Below are 27,678 nucleotides of genomic sequence, written 5' to 3'. Positions count from 1 at the left end.
ATTTGAAGTTAAATAAAAGTTATTGTTGATTATTTGATCAGTTGATCATTTGAAGTTTAATAAAAGTTATTGTTGATCATTTGATCAGTGGATCATTTGAAGTTTAATAAAAGTTATTGTTGATCATTTGATCAGTGGATCATTTGAAGTTTAATAAAAGTTTCGTCAAACCTTAATTTTGTGTCTATCATTTTATTTAGTTATCCATGTTTAAGTATTAAAAAAAATATCTATTCATATGTACAGTATCCCATTCATTATCCAACCACTTATCAATTGACAAGTAATGATATAAGTATAGTAGACCCTCAATTATCTTATGTCATTACTTGGGAATTGATGCATTTCATTTTTATCATAAATTAAACAAAACAAGCGTTCATTTTCATTCAAACACACACATTGATATTACAATAGACATATGAAATGTTATAATTCTACAATTCAAACATGCCACTCACTTTCTTGGTGTCCTCCAAGTTACGGCCCTCTCTCCATTCTCCTGGGACGAAATTGCGGTTCTCATTCTCTGCACGGTCAAGCTGCTGGTTTTGGAGCCGTGGGTACCGGGTCCTCATCAGGTTGTGCAGGACCATGCACGTGGTGACGATGAGCTTGACGGTGGAGGGCCCATGCTGCATGGTAGTCAGTAGAACCTGGAATCGGTTTGCCAGGATGCCAAATGCATTTTCTGCTACTCTCCTGCTTCGGGAAAGCCTGTAGTTGAAGATCCTTTCCTCCTTCGTCAAACCCCGTTGGCCGTACGGCTTCATCATGGTCGTTCGTAGGGCGAAGGCATTGTCGCCGATCCAGAAATAGGGCACATCCTGGGTGTCGTTGGGGAGAGGCTCTGGGTCAGGGAAACCTATGGTACCAGCTTCACCGCATTCCTTCAGCTCACAGTCATTGTAAATCTGAGCGTCTGATGCTGATCCCATACCTTAAAATACAACATTTCAATGTGTTTAATGCAAGAAATATTTATCAATGATTATGTTTTGTAATTATTACATTGAAAATACTTAACACCGACATCTGCCCAGATGAATTTGTAATCTGCATCAACAAGCAAATTTAAACAAGTATTGATTATGAAGCTTTACGAACTCAACAACCCGAAGATACTCGATAAAGAATCATACACAGGATTTGATTGAATACAAACAATAGAATATAATTTGTCCTTTAACAGAACTATTGTATCACAATCGTCCAGGAAGAGTAACAAGTCTAATGCACTGTACAAAAAATTAACTTACAGCATGTCCCAAAATCGACCGAAGCTATCAAAATAGTCCTATATATCATAAGTTATAGTACAATAATTAGTACAACATTATAACTTATAGTACAGCAAGTTTAGTCGATAAATTGGAAAAGTCAATCTACTGGGACATCTTCTTCGGCGTCCCCTACCAATCCTTGATCTTCCTCATCATCTCCGGTTTCCTGGTTGCCGGTTACACTTACAGTGTGGCAGCCACAGAAATCAGTACACTGGAGGTCAAGCTGCTTGCAGGCACATCGCTTTGAAGAGCAGTTGGTTTTACACCCACAGCTAATGGATCTGAGCAAATTAGGAGGTGCCACTGCCTTGTCTGTGTAGAGGGGTCCATACTTGCCATCGGAGTTCAGAACCCACCCATATTCTGAGGGGTCAAGAGTGTTAAATAGCCACTCTTGTACCTGATGGTACAGTCTGAGACAGTGGTACTTCGCAGCTGAGGAGGTGGGAGGGAGCCGCCTGTGGTCAACTTTTCTCTGTACAGCTGCTTTCTTCTTATGCAGAGCATTTAGGAAGAGCTTTTGGCGCAACGTTTCTAGTGACAGCAAGGGAGGATCTGTTGACTTGGTAACCTCTATCGCGTTAATCGTCAGGTCCAGAGCGTCGCGGTAGAACCCATTGACTAAACGTTTGTCAATCTGCATCCCCAATCTGCCCATGAAGCTCCCGAATTGCGCCATAGCAGTTTGCTGGTTGGCATCCAGCATAGTTGCTATTCATTCCTGGATCTTGCCAGATTCGACCTGCTGGTGTTGCAGCTTCTTAAGTATGTCGGCCCCCTCGTCATCATCGCTGATGCTGAGAGGTTGGGTGATGGTTGAAGTCGGTGTAGTCTTCCTTGTGTTTCATATTGGTGCAAGGTAACTGTCTCTGGACTTGATAGTAGTAATCATGATTAGGGTTAAGTCTTAAGTGAAGCTTACCAGTCCCCCAGGAGTAATGCCAGGAACAGACTTCAGTGTGTTTCTATTCTTGTAAGTAGAATATGTTATTTGTTGTGCCCTAGGGTTTTTTGGCTTCTGGATGGGAAACTCCACACCATCTAGGATGATTCGTGTTGAAGGGTACAACCTCTTAAAATCGGTGGGGTTGTAGAATCTAACTCAATCCCTGCTTGGCCATAAGTTCAGTTTTTGCCACTTACAGTACATGAAATTAATCCAGGTCACAAATATGTTTGAAACGGTCTTTTCACAAACACCAAAGTTATAGTTACCACCTCGAAGGTAGGTAGCTTGCGATGGGCATACACCACTCTCACCGCTGGCGCTGGCGGCTGTTGTGGGGGATCAGCCTCATCCAGTCTAGCACGTAGCTGTTGTAGCTCCAGACGCAGGGCCTCAACTTCTGCCATAATTCCTCAGTCCAGCTAGCCGCTTTGTAACAACACTATCCCACCGCTGCCACCATTTATGTAACCAGACTACAGAAGACCAGATTACATATATAAGGGATGTATTTATTTAGTACACAAAGCGGCTAGCACCTTCGGACAAGAATAAAAAAGCTGGCGCCATTCCCACAACCACGCTGCCTCGTTTCTCAGAATATTAGGACCGAGTGCGAAACTAGAACACTGAGAGGTGCTGCCCTCTATACCGATCAGATGCAACTAAACACAAACATAAATTTTGGCACAGTACTGCCACATTTATATGGAATATGTCATATGCTGATTTATACATTTTATGGACCTCAGTGATTGCGTTATAGTGGGGCCACACTGTAGTCGAATTTTACTGCAACCTTGTCTGATCATATGCAAGTAGTTACTTCCCAGTACCACGGTACTTTAAAGTACGATCTCTAGCATTACATTATGTAATTACATTCTTGTATTATGTTGACTTTATCCAAGTAATTTTAGAATATTTCAAAGTAATCTGAGTACATAAGCCTGTTCACTATGGCAGCTCTAAAATAATTATTGTAGAAGTTGATAAGTTTGTTCACCATAACATGGACGAAAGCATCATCTCGCTACATTCTATACGCATCATTTCTATACATTTAAGATCTTTAACGGTGTAAATGACAAAGTGACATCGTTTCATATTGGTGCAAGGTAACTGTCTCTGGACTTGATAGTAGTAATCATGATTAGGGTTAAGTCTAAACCCATCGTCGAATTTCTCAAGGTAGGGTACAGTAATATGGTGAATAACTTTATCTCTGCTTGCGTAAGGGCATTTGATTTCAAGTAATGTATCACTATTCATTATCCGATCTGGTGATGCTGCAAGAACTGGGTGCTCTTTGTAAACAAAGAGTCCACACTCATGACTCTTGACAGTAAACAGTTTTTCAAACTGTTCTGCTGCCACTGATTTGAACCTTCTCCCATGCACAATGGATTAAAGACCTAGCAAGTTTGTCCATATCAGTTCTGCTAGTAGCCTTGCAAATTCTACCAAAATTTGAAGCTGTAAGCCTCTTTTGCCTTTCCGCCAGCCATAATTTGTTTCTGTCCTGTTCTCTGGTGGCATTTTCTATATGTTTAAACTGATATTATACAAATAAACATTTCTCGCAGTTCTGGGCGATGTAGTACATAAATTAACAATTTTTTCATTATGCAAACAGTATTTAGACTACCTAGTAAAATCACAGTCAAATAAACTATGAAATATTCAAACTAAAAGATTTGTGTGGTAATTGATTAATCTAGTCAAGTGTTGATGTATATTTTCAACTAATATTTACTATTGATTTTTAGCTCACCTTGACATCGTCAAGCTGAGCTATTGCCATGGGTCGTCGTCCGTCGTACGTCCGTTCGTCCGTCCGTCAACATTTGGTTTCGGTCAACGATAACTCAGGAACCGTTTGACCCACATGTTTGAAATGGGGTGTAGTTGTTACTGCTATGCTCTCATATTGAACGTCCTATTTTGAAGCACGCCAGTCGACGTACATTCGAGCCACGGCGATTTTTTGGCAAAAATGGGAATTGCCATTAGTCAGTTCAGTTTCAACGGATTTTGCTCATTTTTTGGTATGTGAATGAATAAGGGCTAGGGGTTTTGATATTTAAAAAAAAATTATGCAAATTAGGTAGGGTTTGGCAATTATATAGCATATTATATAAACACAAACAGTGTGGTGTCGCACTCGTCTGGTTCGTTTTACAAGATTTCATTGACAATATCTTTAATGCAAAATTGGTATTTCCTCTCCACCTTGCCGATAAAACGTCTATATTAGAGTAAAGATTTACAAAACATGTCGGAACACAGCATAACCTGTTTATTTCGAACGCCATCGCTACAAAGCGGGTGTAGTGCCATCTACAGTCACAAATTGTGATTTATTTTGGTTTATAAATTATTATTGCGATATACAGATGGAAATCGTTTCTATAATGTACGTCGATGGTTGCTAAATTAAAACTGACTTCTTCTTACTCACTCATTTGTGTCCTTTTTTTGTGGTGAGCTACAGTGTCATTGACACTTTCATTTTAAGAAATCGTCTACGTCACTCAGCTCGAGGTAGTCATGGTCTAGTGTAATGGCAAGCAGGTTTGCTGGACAAAACAGCTGCATTACGGGCATGTTTTTATCTATCTGGAAGAAGTTTATGGCACACGTTGTAATATTGATTTAGTACATTTACTCCAAAAAACAGTACCTTCATAACGATCTCTAGTGAGATAGATGAATTTATATTAGGTCTGTGACTGTGCCAAGCCTTTGGTAACCTATGTCACAACAACATATAAAAACCACAAATATAAACGGGCACCTGATAGTTAACACATAGGTTACTAATGTAGTCTATCTTTCCTTCCCGATTTCTGTGCTCCGGTGGCCTTGGATCGAAATCAAAATGTCCATTTCCTCTGAGTTTTTGTACATCAGCAGATTCAATAGGACTTCCGTCATATAGGCCTTGGCTCTATTGAAATTCTGTAGTACCTAGAGAATAATGTACTGTGACTGTACCAGTTCAGTTTAGTTTGTTTAACCACATTTTCTGTGCTTCAGTTTAATCATGTGTGTTACAGATCTCCATCAGCTGTGATGTTGTCCTAGTATGAATAACGCGATATGTGAAAACAGTATTCCATACCTACCTCTAAACCTATATTCCTCGAATATATAACCATATTAAGTAACCACCTTTTTTATAAAGTCTGCTAACAAATTTTTGTAACTAGCACTCTAAAGAGTTCTGACCATCCCTGGGAGTGATTGCAAGAATCAAACTTAATTACCTGTGTGTCAATTAAATCAGAAATCGTCTGGCCAACTACACACAATGCTTCATAATACATGTATTCAGTTCAATAGATCTACAATTTGTACTGGTCTAAAATAACACATATTCCATGCAACAAGGAATATATTTTCTAGTTGCGAGTCTGGAAATACTCTTCAAGTGCTGGTGGCTCCAATCCAAATAATTTAGAGGTGTTATTACCATACAAACAAGTATGGGCATTGGTCAACAGTCCACAAACAGCATACATCTTCCCACATGCAGACAACCAGACTTTCTGAGACTTCTTGAAGTCTATGAATTAAAAAAAATTCACAATGTTCCCAAAGAGCCATTCTACAGATGTACGCACACTTGACATTGATTTGTTATACTCATTTTGAACTGGCGTGAGATTCCCTTTGAAGGGTGCCTGCAAGTGGGTTCAGAGAGGGTATGCAAGGTCTTTATAGATGCACATTACACCCCCAGAAGAATTAAAAGAATGCTCTTCAAGCTCATTAAGGAGCCCAGACATCTTCAGAAGGTAACAATCGTGCCTTCGACCCTCTATTGGCCCATAAAGATGGGCTATCATGCCGTTGGCAGCCGTTACCGATTTAAATTTCAGGGCATGCAGTCTCTTGTGGCCGTTATACATGACCTGTTGATGCTGCGAAGGCCGGCATACAGGGCGGACTGTGCCATCTACAAATCCCCAGCAATTTGTGAGAGCAGCTCCTTTGTTTCTAATTGCCTGTGCGTACTCGTCCAGATGCCTTGGACGAAGCCACTGCTGGTCTAAAGTTTCAAAAAGATGATTAAAGTTCTCGTACAAGTGGTTTGTGATTGCATTGGTTGTAAGACAACTGTGGCACAGAACGACCAAAGTCGCAAAAATTCATCAGCATCACCATTGTATTCAGGGCTTGAATCGTCATCATCTAGGTCCTCTTGTTCCAGAGTTTCCTGTTCAGACTGCTCCCCTTCACTTTCCAGTCTTTCATCCTCACTCCCTGAGGGATAGTCATCTTCATCATCAACAAGACACGCAGCGACTTGTTCCGCAGTAAGACGCTGGCTGCTACAAAAGTAAAAGGGTTAATTACTGTAGTGCATAGCAGTGCTGGGTAGCAGTCAGCTGTTCTGTAGTTGCTGGAATATATACATGCATATCAAGCAGCAATAAACACAGTATATGCTAAGTATATGCTGAATATCTGTTATATTTAGAGGCTATACATACATAAACCCGGGTGCATGAGGGTGACTATAATTGATAATTGATTATAAACAGTATTTACTATGTTTTATAAGTGTCATTTTATTATTTTTCGGGATTTTTGGATGATCTAGAGTCAGACCCCTGCGTGTAATTATTTTGGCAATATTTTGGTGCAAGTAATTGAACTCACTTTTTTCTTGTTGGAGCTGCCATGTTGGATGTCATTCGCTGAGCAGTGCTGCCATCTAGTATTGATTTTTGGTACCGCTAATTGTAACTAAAATAACCAACATGCATACGGGGTTCATATACACGTTTAAGGGATACAGGGGGGGCCAAAACTAATGATCACTATAATAACCAGTATGCAGGAAAGGGTTAGGAACTTATTTTTGTAAAAATCTCATTTTTGTCCAGGTAGGCCATTTTCAGCATTGACATGTGTTCGTGCTCATTACTCAAAACAATGACTTGTGACTTAGTCCGTATTATGCTGGAGCGGGTCACATATATGACCATTGTTCCGATGTGGTGGATTTTCTTATACGAACCACTCGATTAACAACATAAGTGTAGAACCTTCTGGCATGATTATGAATGTGCCCCAGTACTACTTTGCTATCTGTTTAAAACCAAAACTCTGAGGGGAATGGCCAGCTGGTCTCGATTTAATTTGACCATTATGACGGACAAGCAACACAGCATGGTTTGGACGTGACAGTCCTAGTACACTCTAGCAAACAAAGGTGTTCCGGTGTAGCGTGAGCAATTGCATCTCCATTTGGGTGCAGAATATAGCGCGCATGCTGTGAAACAGAAAGCATGCTACCTATGATATGATGCTACCGGTGCCAGTACTAACAATACAGGGATGCCTCATGGCTGAGTTATTGTCATAATAATGTGCTACCTTTTCACAGGGAGGGGATGCACTGTCTCATGGCTGAGTTATATCCCGCTCTGTTTCCTCCTTCGCCGCTGACCCAGACTTAGTTGCCGTCAGCTTCCCAATCTTTGTACGAATGCTTTCGTACCAGATGCGCAGCAAGTCCGACTCCATGCCCATCTCCCCCACCTTGTCATCTCACAGCTTCTGCTTTTCCCCCCCGAGTCCTTGTACAACTTCAGACCCTTTGTGTATATTTAAGGATGGCTCCGGATCCATTCTGCGAGATCCACCTGCTTATCGGCTAGCACCAGGGCCTTTGTCTTGGGCTGCTTGGACCAGGGGGCTGGCAGGGAGTCTGTCTCGCCTGAGGGTTCGCTGGTGGTTGATGGAGGCTCATCCTCCTTTTCTGAAATCTCTGGAGTATGGATGCAATCTTCTGTTTCAGGCTCTGGTTCAATCACTTTTTTTGGGCAACAGTAGTAACTTTCAAGACAGGTTTCTTCTTTCGTGGAGGCATATCTGCAAAATAATAATCAAAGTCAAATACTAGATGTCATTAACTATGTCAGCAGCTCGAATGATGAAAATTCCCTAAATCCCCCTGTATTTATAGCCAAAATGTTTCTGGTCCGGAGCATTCCGGGGCGGTCCGGGGCAGTCTGTAGGTCATCCAGGGGAGGTTCGTGGCGGTCCGAAGCAGTCCGGAGCGGTCCGAGACAAAAAAAGACGTCATTTGTAAATTGTTTTTATTACCAATTAAATATATAATTATTAATTATACATTCACACTTCAGTGCTTCCAAGTTGCATATAAATATAGTTTTTGTCTATTTTACCATTTTTTCTATGGCTTTGAGACAATTTCTTCACATTTTTTGACACGTTCACACACACGTGATACAGTTCTGCGATTCAACTTTAGTTTTTCTGGAAGTTGTCTGCGGCTCCTGTTCACAAACACTCGCCATTTCCTGCAGGGCAGACGTCCCTTTTTTGGTGCGTCTCAGCTCATCAACTGGAATCCTCAGTCCTTTAACTGGGGATGTGTTACGTATCTCACCCAGTGCCTTTCTCTTTCTAGGAGTAGCACTACTGATAATATTGCCGAGGATCTGTGCAAACTTTCTTGGTGATTCTGGCACAATGCTTTCTGAACTCTCCTTGTCGTGTTGCCTAGAGTTAAACAGGGGAGCAGCGTTCTCACATAATGTGTCCTTAGCTGTTGGTGGATCCTCTGGTATTGACGTCAAAGTAAATGTTGGAGTGAATTGCCCGGTAGAACGATACGATAAGAAGACGGCATAGTGTGTAGTAAAGGACTGTATAACTATTTAATCGAAAACCTCTGTCGACGGTTGTAACTCGATACACGACTCGAAAAAGACACTGCCAACGCCCGCTGACACGTATGCACTGCCAACGCCCGCTGACACGTATGCACTCACGAAACTCCCCGTGACTCTATGAAGCACTCCCCGCGCTCCCTGTCGCGCCCTCTTCCGGATAAGTTTAACGCTATTCCGAAATATACAAGTTATAAACGCAAACTCTTCGGAACATAAATGTTCTTGCTTGGTTTGATTGTGTTGCCTGTACTTTTTCCTTCTTGGCCGCCTTGCGTTCTGTCCTTTTTTTATCCACATTTTTGTGTGTGGTGTCATTGTTTCCCTCTCTTTTTGCTTCATTTTCTAGTTGTATTCTTTTTTAGAAAGTGTTGCGTGGCGAGTTTGGGTCCCATTTGCTTGTTTACGTTGTTGTTTAAGTGTACGCTTAACATTTCCAACATCTTTCTTTAATTTTTGTTCATGTCGGCTTTGTCTGGCCCTTTGCAGCTTAATTTCCCTTTCTTTCTTTGCAAATACGGATTCAGAGGGTTTCCTTTTTTAAATTCTGCATTCATTTCCGTTTGCCATTTTTTTGAACGTTCGCGCTGCTTGTCTAAATATTCTCGATATTTTTCTGGGTCATTTTCCTTCATTTTCTGTCTGGAAATTGTAGCTTTGGACTTGGGGCGTTCTTTTGGTGCCATTTTCGTTGAGTTTTTTTTGGGGTTTTATTGAAATTTGTCCTGACTGCCCAGTACATATAACAGCTTATATATATACTGTCATTACTGTTCAATATCTTTTCTAGTCTTTACATGATGTCAAAATAGTTTCCAGTGTGGCATACCTTATTAATTTAAATATAGCACAGTTCTGTTATTTTTACACCATACTTCCAGGTAAACTTGTCTTTTTGGACAGTCTGGCAGGAATTTGAGAATAATCAAATGTTCTCCCAAGTTAGTGGAAGTGGAATTTGGGCAGAAGCTCCTACCACCAGAACGGGTTTCGACCCCCATTCCCGGAGACGCATGACCAACTGGTACATGTATGCATTGTCTCTCCCCTTTCCCAAGAAAAAATGATAAAAAAAACTAACCGGTGTCGGACTTACCTACATATGATAGAGGATGGGCTCAAACATTTCCAAACAGCAGTCATCCCTGTGCATTCCACTGTTTTGGCGTGTATGTGAACACATTTGGGACTAACAGGGTTTACTAGAATCCCACCACGCCACCACAGAGTCACCGCAGTAGACGTTAGATGAGCGCTGTCGCTCTGCGGCACTTGTTATTTCTTTACCTTGGTCTTCAGATAGTAGCTGAGGCCACAACTCCAGTTTCACTATGGTTGCAGCTTTCATGAGGTTCTCGTCCACCTCAAACTGACTACCCAGACTTTTCAGCAAGCCATCAATCAGCCTCTTTCTGTAGGAAGTAAAGGATGTTGACTGGCCTTTCAGTACTTGTCCCTTGTCGTTGTACTCATCCAGACCTATGACCATCTTGAGTTTTGGTCCATCCCTAAAATAAAAACCAACAGAAAAACCTCTAACTCCAAGCACCTTTCTCAAAGCTGCAAACTATAGTTGAAAACATCTTGTTGTTCTGGGTTTAATGAATTGTTTGGAAATACCTGGCTTTGTATTTTTCAAGGATGCATTTTGCTGCCTCAAGTTCTTGATACACATCCGCTATAGTGACATCTCTTTGCTGGAAGGCTTCTGAGACAGTAGACAAGCAATTTACTACGTCCCACAGGAAGAACATGAAGTACAGAACATCCTTTCGGGAGAGCAGTGTTAAAAAATTTCTCCCCTTGTTCGCAGAATCCTTTCGGTGGGCTGCATCATTGGGATTCTGAATCTGTCCAAAAGACAAAAATAAGATTACAAATTAAATAAATTGATTTTCAGACCGTCACTAGCTGTTGCATACAATCAAACAATATTAATAATCTTTAAAATTATGTCAATATTAAGGGAGCATTTTAGTATTTCTAGGGCACCTGAGCATTTTGCAAACTAATTTACATACCTGCGTTAAATGTTGCATAATTGGTTCATAACCAATCAGCAGATTTTCCAGAGCTCTCTTTATGTGTGGCAGCCACCTCGTTCCTCCTACTCTTGAAGGTATTAAAGGCTTCTGTGCGAGAGTGTTGAAGGATGCTTTCAGATTTGCCCTGTTTAGTGGACTATTCTTGTAAAAAAGATAAATGGCCAGTAGCATGTTGTCCACTTTATTGAAGATGTCTAATGATTTAGTGGCATCCTTGTAAGCCAGCTCCAGTCTGTGTGCTGAGCAGTGTATGGTTTGGATAAAAGGCCTTTGGACCTCTCGCATCAAACGAGCTACCACTCCATTGGTTTTACCAAGCATCACCGCTGCGCCATCTGTGGCCATACCCACAATTTTAGTTTTCCAAGTGTCGCCAAGGTTGTCTGTTAGGATATTGGAAATGGCAGTAGTGATTCCAGCAGCGTCAGCTTTTGGCACATTTTTTATTCCCACGAAGTCGGTCCTTAAAATTCCTCTATGGCAGTGACGAAGGTATAATATCTCTGCTTCAGACGATGCTGTGTCTGTGGATCCGTCAGAGATTAGCGACATGAATGTACTCTGTTTAAATTTGGAAAAGATTTCTTTGCGTTGGGCTTCAGCAATGTAGTGGACAAAATTTACAGCCTGTTTGTTATTGCGGTATGTCTTTCCTACGTCTACACCTTTTGCCTCGTCTAATTTACAGATCCATGTGTAGTCAGTGTAGGGCCTGCCATGTTTTGCTACAGCATGAGCATTCTTGAAAAGCCTGCCAAGGCGGAGGTAGTTTGACTCATTTAGCTTCTCTATTGTTTTTTTCGGCGACTGATGTCCCTGGACGTGCTGTTAGGGCCTTCTCCCTTTGAACGAAAGACCTGTGGCTGGCAGACTCATCATGATATTTAAGGGATTCTACTTTATAATTTCTTGACCCTGTGACAAAGATGCCATGCTTCTCATATTTTCGGCAAACTTTGCAGAACATTCTGCATTCACTCTCAGTTGTGTTGAAAGTGGAGGCAGAACTAGAAGTACTTGGTTGACCAGAGCTGGTTGTCTCATCTTTGGACTTGCTTTTCACAACTTCAAGCCAACTGTATGTTTCCAGCCATGCTTCCTGAAATTTCCTTTGCCTTTTCCCTTGCTCATATTTTTGCTGTTGGCATCTAATGTCCTCTTTGGTTTTAAGTTTTTTAGTTGGGGGCACTTTTCCTGTTAGATATCTATACATTTTAGTACTATTATAGTTATTTCGTATTATTTTTTGTTTGTTTGCCCGTATAGCAACCGTGCTGCATAGCAACGCATTTGAGTTCAAAATCGTTATGAAAGTGCCCGCTTGATGGCGCCAAGTGTATCCAATATGGCAGCGTCCAGCATCGTGAATGTTGTTTAGGTTTTGCAATTTCATGTTTGCACACGCAAATTTTATACTACTTATTACTAGTTCGATCGGGTTAGTAGTTGCTGAAAAAGTACTAGTAATATGTTATCTGGTAGGCATTCCCACTCGCCAGCAGGGCTGGTCAACCCAGACATTCTACTAGCCTCGGGCGAGTGAGCGAGCGTTAGTTTCAAGCCCTGCCGGTACACTCGCGTATTCGGTGCACCGAATATTGTTGTTGGACTATACATATTCGTTATTCGCGTCGTCATTATTCGAATACTGGCGAATACAAATAATATAAGTGGAACCTACATGTACTTGAAAAATTCATTTTTAAACTGCAATTCTACGCCGATTTGCTCGAATTCTGAATGGTGTCACGAAAATCTGATACAGCCATGCCGCGTTTTTCAGCCATGTGCGTGGCAGCGGCGCCTTTGATTGAAGTACGGGGCTCGATCGATCGCGAGTGCGTAGCGCGACAGCGTGTTTCACTAACGTCCGCTAGTAAAAGTTGTTCGTTAACGGACGAAAGTTGTCTGCAGGCATAACGGACAACACACACACACACACATCGCGCGAGAATCATTGGTACATCGCACGAGTTTTGAGCGAGTTTTGAGCGAGATTTTTAGGTGGAAACGAATGAAAAAACAGAACATACAGATCTTGATCGTGGCCAGTTAATAGAGATTTCTGGATAATGGTTGGCCAGATAAAGGAGGTCGGACTGTACTTCCGTAGGCTATAGCAACGTCTGGTAGAGGCTTGCCTAGTAAACAAATATCGTGAGCTGGCAATTGGTTTTGCGAATGCTATTTTTGATGTAAGGTTTATTGAGTTGCACGTAATAAATCATGATAGCCATAGGTAAAATAAGGCAAGCAATTGTTGAATTTTGTGTGTTTTGAGCGTGTCTCACTCCTGTATCAGTACAGGAAGTATTAATCAGTGTATGTATTAACTCGATTTATTGAGTTGCACGTAGTAGTAGTGGAGTTGTATTTCACACCTTGACGTGATGCGGCCATGATGTTGAGGCGCGCCGAGGATTGACACTGTTTTCCAATCACAGCCTACGCCGCACCTCTCTATAATATAATATAAGGTGGGTACCCATCACAGTACCAAATCGCCGATCTCAGGAACTACGGCATTCTGCTAGGCTAGAACGGTTTCCTACGATAGAGTTTGGCACAAAAACGGAAATAGCACGGCGTTTAGCGCACTGCGCTACGTCCTTCTGTTGCATTTTGGCATATGCGTAATCAGAATAAGCCCCGCCTTCTTCGTTGATGGGCATGAATAGGGCGTCAATGACGTGACCCGTTACTGCGTGTAGGTGTTTGGCGAGACTGCTTTTCGTAATGGCCCTGTCACACTAGAGCGTATAGCCTTAACGTATGCCGAGCGTATGAATTATTTTGGAAAAGCCATCATACGCTGGCATACGTCGACCCGGGCACCTAAAAAATCTGGATTTTTGTGGATTGGTCGTATACATAACGTATACACAACGAATTGAACGTATACACAACGTATACACAACGTGTGTCCAACGTATGTATAGCGTATCATTAACTTATAAATAACTTATGGGAGCGTATCCGAGCGTATGGTCAACGAGTGCCTGGCGTTCTCGACGAATGGCCAGCGTATGGGTAGCGTATGAGTAGCGCATGTGCAGCGTGCTCGGCGTGTCACGAACGATCACGTGACGTACCAGGATAAATACCGTGCCGGCGGTGCCGCTCTCGTCATAAATCAATAAAGCATCTACCATGCCGCCCAAGCGATTGTCTGCCACTGGAAGACGGAGAGCAAAGATCCAACCAAAACCATCACCACCACCTGCAGAACAGCCAGACCAGCCTGACCAGCGTGAACAGCCTGACCAACCTGACCAACCTGACCAGCCTAACCTTCATTCTACCGGCCATACACAGTCTAGAGAACCTCGCTCACCCACTCCTCCGTCCCGTGAAGGCTCTGTCGTTTCTGTTGCATCCAACTCCAGAAAGCCCAATGATCAGGCAAAGAAGAGGGCTACGAAGATTGACTTTGCCCTTACAGTAGAACAGGAGGAGAGTATGCTGGAGTTCTTGCAAGCAAAGCCAATTATCTGGGACTGCAAGTTGAATGGGTACAGACGCACGGACCTCAAGAACAAGCTGTGGGAGGACCAGGGCGCCAGTATGGAACCACCAAGAAGCTGTAAGTATCACATTTGATATATAATTTTCAATTAATATTTAAATATATAATTTTTTATTAATATTTAAATATATAATTTTTCATTCATATTTAATGCCTATTTGTATTTTCAGATAAACATCTCCAAGGGTGGTTTAAATCGCTCCGGGATACCCATACCAGGCTGCACAAGAAGAAGAGTGGTGACGGCGCTCCTGCTGTTGAGCTGACTGAGAGGGAGCTATGGATCAGGGACCAATTCGGTTTCCTGAAGTCAGTCATCAGACACCGTCCAGAGCCCTGCAAAACTGTAAGTATTGCTAAAAAATCACTCATTCACTCAAAAATCACTCATTCACTCACGCCATTCAGCCAGGCTCTGGACCTCATTATTTTAAAGACAAATCAATTTGCATTCTTTTAACTTATGTTGATAACGAGCAACACATCTATAAGAAGAGTGCATCATAATACTTCAGCATGTTAACAGAAAGTCTTAATCATTGATCGACATTTCAGTATATTCAAGTAATTTGCTAATAAAACAACATTGTCTTATTTTGTAATCTGAAAATGTTTGCATGTTCCTAATTATATTATTATTTTGTCTTTGCAGGTCAAGGCCACCATACAAGAACACCAGGGGGACTTGTGTGCTGCAGAGGCTGCCTGTGTCGACATTGGTGCTACCTTGGATGATGTTGACATGCCCACAGTGACCAAGGGCAAGGGCAAGGGCAAACACATGAAGACAGTGACGATGCTCTGCTGACCTCCCTCCAGAAGACAGTACAGCAAAGTGGAAAGCTCCTCGCAGGTTTGAGTTATTGTCATAATAATGTGCTACCTGTTCACAGGCAGGGGATGCACTGTCTCATGGTTGAGTTATTGTCATAATAATGCGCTACATGTTCACTAGGAGATAGCTGCACCGTGGCATGCGAATAACAGTAGGCCTACCTTCTTTTTTGAAGCTTCTTGAAATTCTTCTTAAAGTCAGCTTTTGCGATTTTGAATAGCCAGGTGGGTAAGTTCCATGGCAGAGAAATTTACATATACCCTGGAAACGTATTTTCCATTTCTCTATTCTAATTGTTAAATTATCTGCAAAAATGAACGTAGATAGATTTATTTGTGCACTAATTATTTTTTATTTGTTGGTTCTATGAGCTGTCTTGGGCACTTGGTACGTGATAATGGTACATGCAGGGCCGTATCCAGGGGGGGTTATTTGGTTTCTGTAACCCCCCTTGGTTGCTAAAAAAGAAAGAAAAAAGTACTAGTTTAAACCTAGTAACATGTTTGGACCTAGAGTTGTTTACTCGGATCTTACTCGGTTACATTGGGATCTATACAAATAAATGTATTGTGATACTAAGTGGGTATAACAGGTGTCAACTAGTCAAATTTAATGGGTAAAAGTTCAAAACCGAGCCTGGTGCCATACATTGTTTATTTAACAATCCAATAATGAAAACAATGTCATGTGAACATTCGTGTATCATGTTTATAGAGTCGTGAATACTGTCTAGTCATCCAACACATTGACCATCCGCATGCGTCTTGGGTGGCGCCTTGCGAAAATGTTGATGACCTCCTCGACGTCAATGTCGATGTCACGTTGAACCAGCATCGGGGCCAGTCTCGTCATTCTCACCGTGCCCATGCTAGAGTGAAGATAGGTCTTGAGACGTTTGAGGCCACTGAACGCTCGCTCAGCAGTGCAGCTGGAGACGGGTAGGCTACAGAGGATGCGTAGCAGCATCTCGATGTTGGGATACATCCCACTCTGGCGCAAGGCATCTGTGACGGTCTCAGGCAAATCGTCTTTGCTGTGGTGCAGCAGCCATTTCTGTTGCCAGCACTCCACCTCTGCGGCAACCATCATAGGAGACGGCAGGTCAGCCCGATATGTGTCTATGAAGTCATCCAGGTTGCCCTAGGAGGCAGGCAAGGCAACAAGGGCTGATGGAACGAGGGCAATTCCTCTCAGGGCAGTGCAGTGCAGCTCTGTGAACCGAGACTGCATCTCATTGATGATGTGATCTAAAAGGGGGATAGTTACGGTCCTTTTGAAAAAATTACCTAGAGTGTCAGCCGGAGTATTCTACCGGTGTCGTTGCCGACCACATCGGCATGGCAGGGCTGGCTCAGTGCCAACAGTTGAGCATATGTCGGAAGCTGCTGCAAACCTAAAATTAAATTTGAAACAAATATTCCCTTTTGAACAAGTTTAGCTGCATGAATTGGTCAATGAACAAATATAGATATAGTCACTTGGCACTGATTATAAATTGTAATCAGATTGCCAAACTTGTATGATATTTAAGTAACAAACCATTTGTCATGGTACGTGTCGATCCTGTCCCTGACATTCTTTAGTACGGTCACCACTGTCTGGACCTCTACAGATGCCCGAACGATGCTTATCTTGTGCCAGAGACATTACATTTCATGTTTTTCAAGATGGAGGACAGTGGCCATCTTGGATTTAGAGGTCAGGATGAATCCTAAATTCTACAATAACTATTCCAGAGGATTTGTAATGCCATAATTAGTGAAAAGGGACACCTCATTCGTCCTTGTAGCTCATCTAATGCCAGAGATATTACATTTCATGTTTTATGAGATGGAGGACAGTGGCCATCTTGTATTTAGAGGTCAGGATGAATCCTGAACTTTACAAAAACCATTCCAGTGGATTTGTAATGCCGTAATTAGTAGTGATGTCACGATCATCGATTATACTCGGTCATCGTTTGAACACTGGCTCGAACAAAGCGCTTGGTTATTAAAATCCATAATCAATTTAATCAAAAAAAAAAAGAAAAAAGTTTTAATTTGAACAAGAAAACATGGAAAGGTGATGAGAATCAGTACATGTATTATACACACAGTAGTAAACAGTGCAAAACAAACAGTAAACAGGGCTAAACAAGCACATACATGCACACACGTACATGCACACGACGTTACGCACACGCAGGCATTCAACACCCCGAGTAACCGATTGTAACCGATCATCGGTTACTTGGGTCCAACCGATGATCGATTACGAAATTACAACCGATTGACAACACTAGTAATTAGTGAAAAGGGACACCTCATTCGTCCTTGTAGCTCATCTAATGCCAGAGATATTATACATTTCATGTTTTTCAAGATATTGTTGGCGGCCATTTTGAATATTGGGCTCTAGCAGAGTTAGCCGTCATTTTCCAGGGGGGCATAGGAGCTAATTTTCTTTTAAAATGGTTCAGGTTGTCAAATCCATCGAGAGAGTAAGGTAGCAACAAAATGGTCACGGTTTCCACGATGGTCACATCCATGATTAAAGAAACCCACAAAAAAGTCGGAATGAATTCACACACAAAAAAATAAACAAAAACACAGTCCCTATACAACCACTACTACACCGTATTCTGGTAAAAGACACACTGCGAGTCGAAATGTGAATGTATACACGACGTGACAACTATCGCCTTAGCCTGTTTCACCATCACCTCCAATTTTATTCCAGCGCTATGATTATGAAGGACTTCTCCCATCGTCACTCCAGATTTCCAGAAAAGATTTAGGTCATTGATAAATCGACAGCTTCATCCACTCGGAATTGTTGTTTGAGTGTTGACATGGTTGAACTGGGCGTGGCCGTGTTGTTGTTTTTATTTCACTTCCTGTTTCACAACTAGTGGCACGAATGAACTTCAAATTGTACCAGAAAAACCTAGCATGAGCTGCTAGTGACATCTACCAGTCAGTATACTAACTAATCACATTTATTGTGTCTTGAGAACAATCTATTTATAAACCAACGTCACCAATACTCGGCAACAGTCGGCTACGACTATAGACGTGATGTGCTGCCAAGGAGTTAATATTGCTCTTCTCCCAACTCAATCGTTAGTTTTGGGCCATCATGGTTTTTGTATATCTCCAATATGTTAGACGATACTATGAATCTGACTGCTTCTCGTAAGCTGCCATCTACGACGCAATTAATCGTAGAGATGTTACCTAGTAATAGAAAATTAATTGGGTGTGGAAGAAAAGGCAACGCTATCTGCTTGGGTGTGGGCATGCCAGACGCAGTGCACGCGTATCCTGCAGCCATTCTACAAAGCAGGAATGACTGTGGGAACCCTAGTCCATTCCAGATAAAGCTGCCAACTTTACTACTCTAAACGTTTCACATTTATTTGCATGTGGCCCATGTTAATATTTTGACATGTTTCTTGGCAAATGCCAGATGTCATACTAGTAGTTATTGTGTTGATACTACTATGGACCACCACTTTCTCAAGTTGTTCATCACACTTCAAATCTGATTGTTGTAGCTTCTTTACAACATTTATCGAATCACCTACCAAATTTAGTACATTTTTACTGATAAATATTAGCAAGATCAAAGTCAATGATTTTTTTCTTTCTTTCTTGGATAAATTTACATTTTAATTTAAACTAAAATGTCATTAATTTTTTTCGAGTACTGAATATGAAATGCAGTGTTGAATACCAGTACCCATAATTCTGTCAGGTAACTTATCTTCTCCCTTGCACTTCCCAGCTTGGATCAACTTTCTAATCTAAATGGGTTTCAGCATGTTCCAATCACTTGGTTATACAAACTGCAGGTCTGCAACACTTTCTACACCAACATATTCTGTCAGTTGCTTTGCAATTGTCAGTGCATGCTTATTCGTCAGTGTTGGGAGTACTTCCATTACAGATTCCTTGATTGTCCCTATCAGTTCCATTTTCTCAGTACGGCAGCTACATTTACGTATTCGAAATTAGAATCAGACGAAAAGTATATTTGAGTTAGTAGAGTATCAACACATGCAATTACCACATTTTCTGCAATTACCACTGTGGAAATTTTCTCCTATAAAATGAACATCAATTATTTGTATCAATATTATTGACATAATACAACAAAGTAACAAACTCACGTATTACTCAACTATTAATCAGTGTAATTATGGGATCCTATTACACATGTAGCATCAATGCGCGGTGTCGTAGGTGAATGAGTAGACGTAAACAATAGATGGCAAGGTCAAACTGTTACTGATAATCTTAGTTTTATTCTAACACACAGTACAAGTTTATACATGGTCTAGCTGCGTTTGACCAAGTTAGATAAGCTCAAAATGGACATAGAATACATCATAGTCACTATCTTGGTTATTGATTACAATGTCACATACCTAGCCCGTTGCTTTAAGATGACAGACGGAGAGAGAGAGAGAGAGAGAGAGGCAGAGAGAGAGAGAGGCAGAGAGAGAGATAGAGACAGAGACAAAGAGAGAGAGAAAGAGAGAGACAAAGAGGGACAGAGAGACAGAGAGGAACAGAGAGGAACAGAGACAGAGACAAGAGGCAGAGAGAAAGAGCAAGAGAGAGAGAGAGTGAGAGAGCGAGAGAGAGAGAGAGAGAGAGAGAGAGTGAGTGAGAGAGGGAGAGAGAGAGAGAGAGAGGAGAGAGAGATGAGGGGAGAGACTGAAAGAGAGAGGACGTATGAGTAGAAAGCTCTGACTGTCCCCAGCATTGCCACCGCAGCCATCTAACGCACCTGCGTTTCAGCGGCAAATAGCAGCGAGTGGTCGGTCTCACTGTTGCCGCCGATTCAAATTCAAATTCAAATTCAAATTCAAATAAAATTTATTTTCATCGGTATAAAAATTACAGGAACATGAGCTGTATTTAGCTCGTAGACCGATATCTAACATGAGCAATATACAAAATTTACATTTAAAACAAAATAGGATGATATGATTATGAATATTTACAATGCAAATGATGAGAAAGGATGACTAGTAATTTAAAGTCTAGTCAAATAAAAGAAAAAAGGAACTAGATTAAAATTGATGATTAGGTTTGATGATTAGGGGGCACTGGAGCGACACATGGAACATTTGCAGGTATCGCCATTCCAGGTGGTGAGCAGTCTGCGAAACTCCCCGAAATTTTCAGACAGTTTGGCAGACTGTTCCAAATTTTTGTCCCCCAGTGCCGGAAGCTATTTTTGCCATACTTGATGGATTTAAAATGGTTAACTTTGGCACTATTTTTACGCCTTGAGTTGTAGGTTGTCTCATTTCTCTGCACCAAAGTTGTGAGATAGGATGGTCTTTCTTTGGCTAAGATCTTGTATACTTCCTCCGCTATCAATTTCTGTCTTTGGAGATGTAATGAAATGGAGTTGTCTTTGGCTAGGAGTTGCTCATAGGTGGTAGAAAAATCTTTAAAAACATAGCGGAGGGCTCTATAATTGAGTTTTTCAAGTTTTTTGGTGTTTTTTGTGCTACAAAAATGCCATATGATGGGACAGAAATTAAAGTTTGATCGGATAAAGGACTGGTAGATGGTTTTTCGACAGTTTAGATTTAAATACTTGCCAATTCGGCGTAGGACATTAATTTGTCGACCAACTTTAGTGCAGAGAGTTGAGATATGTGAATCAAAATTTAACTGGTAATCAATGGTGACTCCCAGCAGTTTTGCTTCGTCTGTACATGTGATGTCTGTGCCCTGGATGCTGAAGACAGGGTTCTGGGCGTGGGTTTTTTCGCCTATAGCTAGGCCCTGGAATTTTCCAGGATTGGCTTCCATCTGGTTTTTTGTGAACCAGTCGACCAGCACACTGCCCTCCGCCTCCAGGGTTGTTTTCATCACATTAAAATTTGCATGTGAGTTTTTACACGAGCTTTTACACGAGTTTTTACACGAGTTTTGAGCCGATACACAGCTTCGTGCGAGCATCAAGTAGCGACAGATCGTCTTCCTCAGCCTCCACATCCGAATCCTCCACCATGCTGGGAAGATTACAGTTCTTTAGTCCTACAGTTCTTTGGTCCTACGGGTCGTTGGTCCTACGGGTCGCTGGTCCTACGGGTCGTTGGTCCTACGGGTCGTTGGTCCTACGGTGCACGCTAGGCACCACGCTAATGTTTTCTTTAATTGTTGTGTTAATTTAATTTTTATTTTTAATTTAAACTTATTTTTTTCCTTAATTTAATTTTTAAATTAATTTATTTGTTTTAAATTTAATTTTAATTTAAAAAAAAAGTTAAATTTAATTTATTGATTATTTTTTTTAAAAATTTATTTTTTAATTTTTAATAACCACGACCAATGCTGTCCTACAATGCACCGATACAGAATAAGTACGCTGCATGCACATTAAACTTATAATAAATGAACACTAACAGATAAAAATAATTATACTGGTCAAAAATATACGTATTTACACAGCAGCTGGACTGCCTGTGTAGTGTACCACAGCACTTCTTAAACTGGTGTACTCGTTCAAAACCCAACGGCTGGCCAATGAAATTATTTCGAGCCAAGGCAACAAACTAGTACCAAAAACATAACGCAAATTTTGCTCGTGGCGTGAATGAAATAGTTGGTGATAAGGTCTCGAGGGTAATGACACTAAATAGTTTATAAGAGATTGAATTTCTTCTTTTGCCTCCTCCACTCCTGTCTGCCGTGCATACTCTCAATCCATATGTGAAAAGCGACATACATATAATAAAATTTGAAATTTATTTTTTTAAAGAAAATGTAAACAATTAAAAAAAAAATTGGTCATTCACTCTACCCCTCTTACTAATAACCGTAGGACCAACGACCCGTAGGACCAACGACCCGTAGGACCAACGACCCGTAGGACCAACGACCCGTAGGACCAACGACCCGTAGGACCAACGACCCGTAGGACTATAGATCGGTTCCCGCTGGGAAACGCCTGCGTCGGTTGCTCGAATACTGTGCGAAAGAAGAAAGTAAACTCGATGTTATAGACATCATCTGCAAGTTTCCATTCCCTGCTCGCTGCACAACGTGATCAAATTTACAGTTGTGACTTTACTACAACGTGAAAAATTTGTTGACAAGGATTTTCTCCTGCCACTGCAGAATGACAGCTGATATGGAGGCATCAAGGTTCTTGACGTCTTCCCTTCTTACTTTACCAGCTTTTGTTTGTATTATAGACCAGCATGCATGGTTGAATAGGTATCGAATGACATTGGAGTCAAGTAGGTTACCCTCCTCACAATACACACTTCTGCAGTAGATCTGCGCCAGGAGCGGGGGCGAGAGTCGTCGCCCCCGTTTCCGCTGACTGCTCTATCGGTGGGTCCGGAGAGGTTCCTGATGGAGACGTCCCTGTATGATGAGTTGTCTCCCTCAGGTACGCGGACCCACTGGTCCTGCCGGTAGCCTCCCCTCATCTTGTGGGGGCGGCTACGGAGGTGTCGAGCTGGCCGGTAATCTACTGCGGCGGGGCAGACATTAAGCATTTTTCATATAACAGATAAGTTGACATAAATTATACATCACTTGCAACAAAAAAATGTACGGCCTTTAAGTATTTCATAAAAAGAATTAGTTTGATAGAAAAACTTGACCACGTAACAATAAATGAACCTGTTAGCTATGACTGGTTTTCCAATTAGCCGATCAGTGCTACGTTGGCACTATCGGCATACCCGATACAACACGCGCGCTTTTCTGAAGCCGTAGTCGTGCGCTCCGTGGCAGCCGACGTTGGGCGCTTCGTGGCGATCGACGTTGTGTGCCCCGTGGCGATCGACGTTGTGTGCCCCGTGGCAGGTAGCGCTACACCAGCAGCGTGCACTTTTGCCTTCCAAGGTGCAGCGCTGGGCGCCTCCCGCTTCAAGGAGGCCCGGTGCGCGGCTACAGGCCTGGGCGGAGTGCCAGCCACTACCTGCACGTAGGCTCGGCCATCCCTACGCGTCGGGCGCAGAATGGCTCGACCGGCTGCTGGTGACGCCGGCGCCACCTTCTGGGCGCTCGGCCCCAGCGCTGTCTTCTCCCGGAGATAGCCTTTCGCACACTCCCTGTACTCGGCGGTACGGGTGTGTTGCTCCGGCCATCTTCCGTCCGTGCCCATCCGGTAGACTCGACCTAGACGATGGTCAGTCGCCAGGTGGTGTGACAGGCGGTAGAGCACCACGCCTGGGTCACACCTCTGGACCGGGCACTGCGCGACTAGGCACTCACTCAGATGATGCTCGGCGTGGTGATCAACCACGTGCCAGGTCGGCACCCCGGACCGGACACACCAGTGCCATGCCTCATTCCGCAGGGAGGTCACTGGCTCGCGACGACCCTCGAAACCGGCGTACAGCGGGCCCGCCTCCCAGGATTTGCACCCTGGTGGGGGAGCGCCTCTGCACTTGCGGCTGCGCCTCTCTCGCCGGGGCACGGGGTTTGTGAACCCTACTACACGCGCCCGCTCTCCGCACCTTCCTGCCCCGCCCCCATCCACCAGCGCGGGCCCGACTCCCTCTTGCCGGAGACCAGGGTGGGGTGGCTCCCGCAGGCCGTCCCGAACCCCTGGTGCAGGGCACTGCTCCTCCACGATGGGGGTCGCACTCCCCGGACGAGTGGTCTCGACGACTGTGGCGTGCTTTCTCCGGGAGGTTGACCTGACCCCTGCCACTGGGGTCGCTCTCTGCCGGAGGGGACAACAGCAGCTCGTCCGCGAATGGCATCTCCCATCTATCGCCGAGCTCCATGGGCTCCTCGCCGAGCAGCTCCTTCTCCCTAGCCTCCTCCTCGGCCTCCGGCGCAGCTTTTCTCTCCGGCTGCATCATCCCCCTCTCCTCTGGCGCAGCTTCTCCCTCCGGCTGCGTCGTCTCCTTCCCCATCCGGCGCAGCTTCTCCCTCCAGCTGCGTCATCTCCTCCTCCGGCGCAGCTTCTACCTCTGGCTGCGTCGTCTTCAGCTTCTCCCTCCAGCTGCGTCATCTCCTCCTCCGGCGCAGCTTCTACCTCTGGCTGCGTCGTCTCCTTCCCCTCTGGCGCAGCTCCTCCATCCGGCTGCGTCGTCTCCCTCTCTATCTGCCCGCCAGATGAGGCTGGCGACATGCCCGCCCCGGACATACCGTCTCACGGTAACCACTGAAACAAACCATGGAGAAAGTACACCTTTAGTCATCTCTCCGCTCACGTCTGCGCAAACGCGAGCTCGCTACCCTTACCAGTCACCAGCTCATCACAGTGCTTGGTGCAACTCACCTTGCTCCTCCTCACCTACTAGCCTCCCGCAGGAATCGCGGTGGTCGAATCCGTCATCTGCCGTACTCATTTTCATCCCCCTGAAACGAGTAACTCACACTATTTGACGCACACACTTCGGTGAACAAACCGTCCTGGCCTTCCCCTACCAGCCTAGAGTTTTTTTACAAACCACACCCTCAACCATCACGTGATTTGGACTCCGGAATCTGTCTCAAACTCCAACACTAATGGGGAACAAACCCAAAATTCGTTCCGATCAAGGGTTATCATTCTGAATGCCCATGGGTGAGTAGCGCGGTACCAGCCGGCTAGAGAACACACGTGACGCAACTACCTCGGGTGCTCCCTAACAGATGCCCGAATCAGTGCGGTGCAACATTCCACGGACCGGAAGGGGGTCGTCGCTTGGCGGACCGACACGGGTCCGTAGCAGTATGGAACCTGCACCCCGTCCCTACCCTGCAATATGGCCTGCCCCGTGGCCCCTTATATCTGCGTTAGCCATGGATCAGGAACTCCGAGAGCCCCTACAAGTCCGCTTGTAACAAGCTACTGGCGAGAGACTGTCATCCTGGCCCCCCACGGAGCTCCAGATGCTCAAAGGTGCGCAGGACCTTAGCGGAAAACCAGACGTTTAAAAACTAGTCCAGCCGCAGCTTACACCACTACCAAGCGTTCAAGCAAGGTGAGGTAGTATTATTAGAAAACACCCTGGAAGAGGGGAACTCCCCGGATATATTGGCATCACAAGGCTTGACCCGCAGACCAAAATGACGCAATCCGGGCGGAACACTCAGCATAGCCTCCCGAATTACTATGGCAAGCCCTGAAACACTCGGTCTAACAATAACCCAGAGAATAATCTACCGAGGACGGTCATGACACACACGACATCTAGGGTTACCTTACTGCAACATACTTATATATTATTGCCCCCAACAACAGGCAATAATGTTTTTAGTGCATCACATGACTTTGCAATCTACTTGGCGAATATGAAGTGAATAAGACAAAGTTTCTTAAACGAACAATTTCAATTTGTATTAAAACACAAACGTAACACATTGCAACTGGAATAAACATTGGAATAAAAGTATTGTCCAAGTATCCTTTGGAATACACATTGAAAGCGTCAACATCAATACGTGATTTAGAACAGTCACTTGTTGTACATATTGACAATGCAGTTATTGAAATTGAAGTATGGAGCACTCATTGAATTTTGGATTTGCTGGTTCTGGGTGTGCAGCGATACTTCGTTCACTTTGTTCCGGTTGTCAATTTCACTGAGGGCGTCAAACAATACGGAGTCGTCACAGTCCAAAAGGTCTATACATGACTCATCCTGAATGACGGATGGCTTGGCACATGGATTCACTGGTGAATGACTACAGGTAGAAGTTGGCTTCACTGGAACAACAGCATTCAGGTTGTTGGTGATAGTGCTCAAAGCATCCGACATGTTGCGCTTGGTGTCCACCCTTGTGTCAGCAACATAGCTTGCAAGTGATTTCTCGTTCCGATGCCTAGACACAGAAACAATATCCCTGTCTTTGAAACCGACATTATTCAGGACAGTTATTGTCGTTGCGCACACACAGTGGTTTGTGTAGGTGTCAGAAAGTTCTGCCTCTTTTGAGAGTTTCACCATAAATTGGCCAATGGAATTCTTTCTCAAGCGAATATTCAACTATAGGTTGTCTCGTGCTCGCCGCATCTCCGAAATCGTGTTTGGATCATCTATACCACAGGCAAATAAATTTTGCCCCTGAAGCTGCAGAAATAGTTGTGAAAGCAACTATTGTTTTGCACAACATACTGCAGAACAGTAGATTTCATCTGGCTAATAATGACTACTGCGTGTGCAGCAAACTGTATAGGAGTGCATGCAAGGCAACAGAATGGGTCTAAGATAAGCCTCGTCTTATCATAGTGACAGTACCGCCACTCCCGGAAGGCCTTTAAAAAAGGTGCCAAACCAATGCCTCTGCAATTCGGTACAACAATGTATTCTAATTAGATTTTTAACAATGACTATTTTAGGCAATGCATTATTATATTCTTTGTATATATATATATATGTGTGTGTGTAATCCTATATCATTAACAATAAAAGGTCATTTTGAAATATAACTTTACATAGTATAATATATAAATATATAATATATATTCATACCCTGCCATGATTCCTCCCAACTCTTTCCAGTACAGTTTTCAGTCGAGAGGCAGGAAAATCTGGAGATACTGCGACGATGTCATTCCATAATCGAAATAACTGAATGTCGTATATGGTACTGGGTCTAACTGGTGTACCAATCCAGTACCCACAACCAAAGAGCTGATGCATATCATACGTAGCAGTCTCCTGGCAAGATGTACAGCTATAGACTGGCATGAACACATCATATCTTCCTGCAGACAAGGAGAGTAATGAATTGCTAAAATTTGCTTGTAAACATATTTTGAAAACTGACATTGATAAGAACACAGAATTTTTAATGGTAATTACATGCATGGTGTAATATTTAACATAATTGACCACATTTTTTTTCAAAATAAAAATATCTAAAAGAAATATTTAATTATGAAAATTTTATACAAAATGTTAACAATACTTTGGAATATATTCTTATTTATATGTTCATTTTTGAGAACAACAAAACAGTAATTTAAGTATTTTCTTAGCACTAACCAGTGGTTGTAATCACGGTGATTGGTTGGCCCGGCAGCGAAATTTTTTTCCCCAAACGGTATAACATAGGAAGGATTTAGGCGCTTTCTGATTGGCTGGAATTTGGCAAGATGTCAGCCTCCATGACTTGTAGCCAAAATCCCCAATTATCTACCAAAAACTTTCCCGAACTTTCTGTAAGTTAGGTTAAAGTAGTTTTTAGTATGTTTTCTTTAAAACAACATGGGTTTGAGTGAATTAACCCAAATATCATGCCGTTTCTTGACTGATTTGCTTTGACTGAAGAAAACCTTCAAGACATGAGAACAAACGCCGTTTGTAAATGTTTGTTTTGGTTTATGACCGCTAGATAAGTATAAGTTTTCTGATGTATTTTCCAT

General features: G+C 42.9%; 4 protein-coding genes across 4 annotated transcripts in view; 1 reads left to right on the top strand and 3 right to left on the bottom strand.

Moving 5' to 3' along the window:
- The window catches only part of LOC106812705, an 11,763-nt gene extending 882 nt beyond the window's left edge, over positions 1-10,881 (bottom strand). Inside the window, exons 1-2 of the mRNA XM_014816648.1 lie at positions 10,563-10,881; positions 10,230-10,450 (exon numbers count right to left, since the gene is read on the bottom strand). Coding sequence (XP_014672134.1) covers positions 10,230-10,450; positions 10,563-10,696 — 355 coding nt within the window. The 5' untranslated portion in view covers positions 10,697-10,881. The remainder of the gene's footprint in view (positions 1-10,229; positions 10,451-10,562) is intronic.
- On the bottom strand, positions 10,745-13,384 carry LOC106812704 (zinc finger protein 862-like; the record flags this gene model as incomplete). The annotated part of the gene is made up of 2 exons (XM_014816647.1): positions 10,964-13,384; positions 10,745-10,792 (listed from the first exon to the last, which is right to left on the bottom strand). Coding segments are annotated over exons 1-2 (624 nt in total), but the record flags the coding sequence as incomplete, so codon positions are not given.
- A 290-nt stretch (positions 13,385-13,674) lies between these two features.
- LOC106812710 lies at positions 13,675-15,326 on the top strand. The gene is made up of 3 exons (XM_014816652.1): positions 13,675-14,570; positions 14,684-14,859; positions 15,166-15,326. The coding sequence occupies exons 1-3, from the start codon at positions 14,138-14,140 to the stop codon at positions 15,319-15,321; spliced, it is 765 nt and encodes a 254-aa protein (XP_014672138.1). The 5' UTR covers positions 13,675-14,137; the 3' UTR covers positions 15,322-15,326.
- Positions 15,327-25,605: 10,279 nt separating this feature from the next.
- The window catches only part of LOC106812703, a 23,694-nt gene continuing 21,621 nt past the window's right edge, over positions 25,606-27,678 (bottom strand). The window contains exons 7-8 of the mRNA XM_014816646.1: positions 26,783-27,018; positions 25,606-26,296 (exon numbers count right to left, since the gene is read on the bottom strand). Of these exons, the coding sequence (XP_014672132.1) occupies positions 25,766-26,296; positions 26,783-27,018 (767 nt within the window). The 3' untranslated portion in view covers positions 25,606-25,765. The remainder of the gene's footprint in view (positions 26,297-26,782; positions 27,019-27,678) is intronic.

The sequence above is a fragment of the Priapulus caudatus genome, unplaced genomic scaffold (assembly GCF_000485595.1).
Source record: "Priapulus caudatus unplaced genomic scaffold, Priapulus_caudatus-5.0.1 Scaffold677, whole genome shotgun sequence".
Classification (NCBI taxonomy): Eukaryota; Metazoa; Priapulida; class Priapulimorpha; order Priapulimorphida; family Priapulidae; genus Priapulus; species Priapulus caudatus.
The sequence above is the reverse complement of the archived record's forward strand: the minus strand, read 5'-3'. Positions and strand labels throughout refer to the sequence as shown.

Coding starts and splice junctions, on each gene's coding strand:
- LOC106812710 (XM_014816652.1), top strand. CDS start 14,138: ATGCCGCCCAAGCGATTGTCTGCCACTGGAAGACGGAGAGCAAAGATC. Junction 14,571..14,683: donor TATGGAACCACCAAGAAGCT/GTAAGTATCACA, acceptor TTGTATTTTCAG/ATAAACATCTCCAAGGGTGG. Junction 14,860..15,165: donor GTCCAGAGCCCTGCAAAACT/GTAAGTATTGCT, acceptor TTGTCTTTGCAG/GTCAAGGCCACCATACAAGA.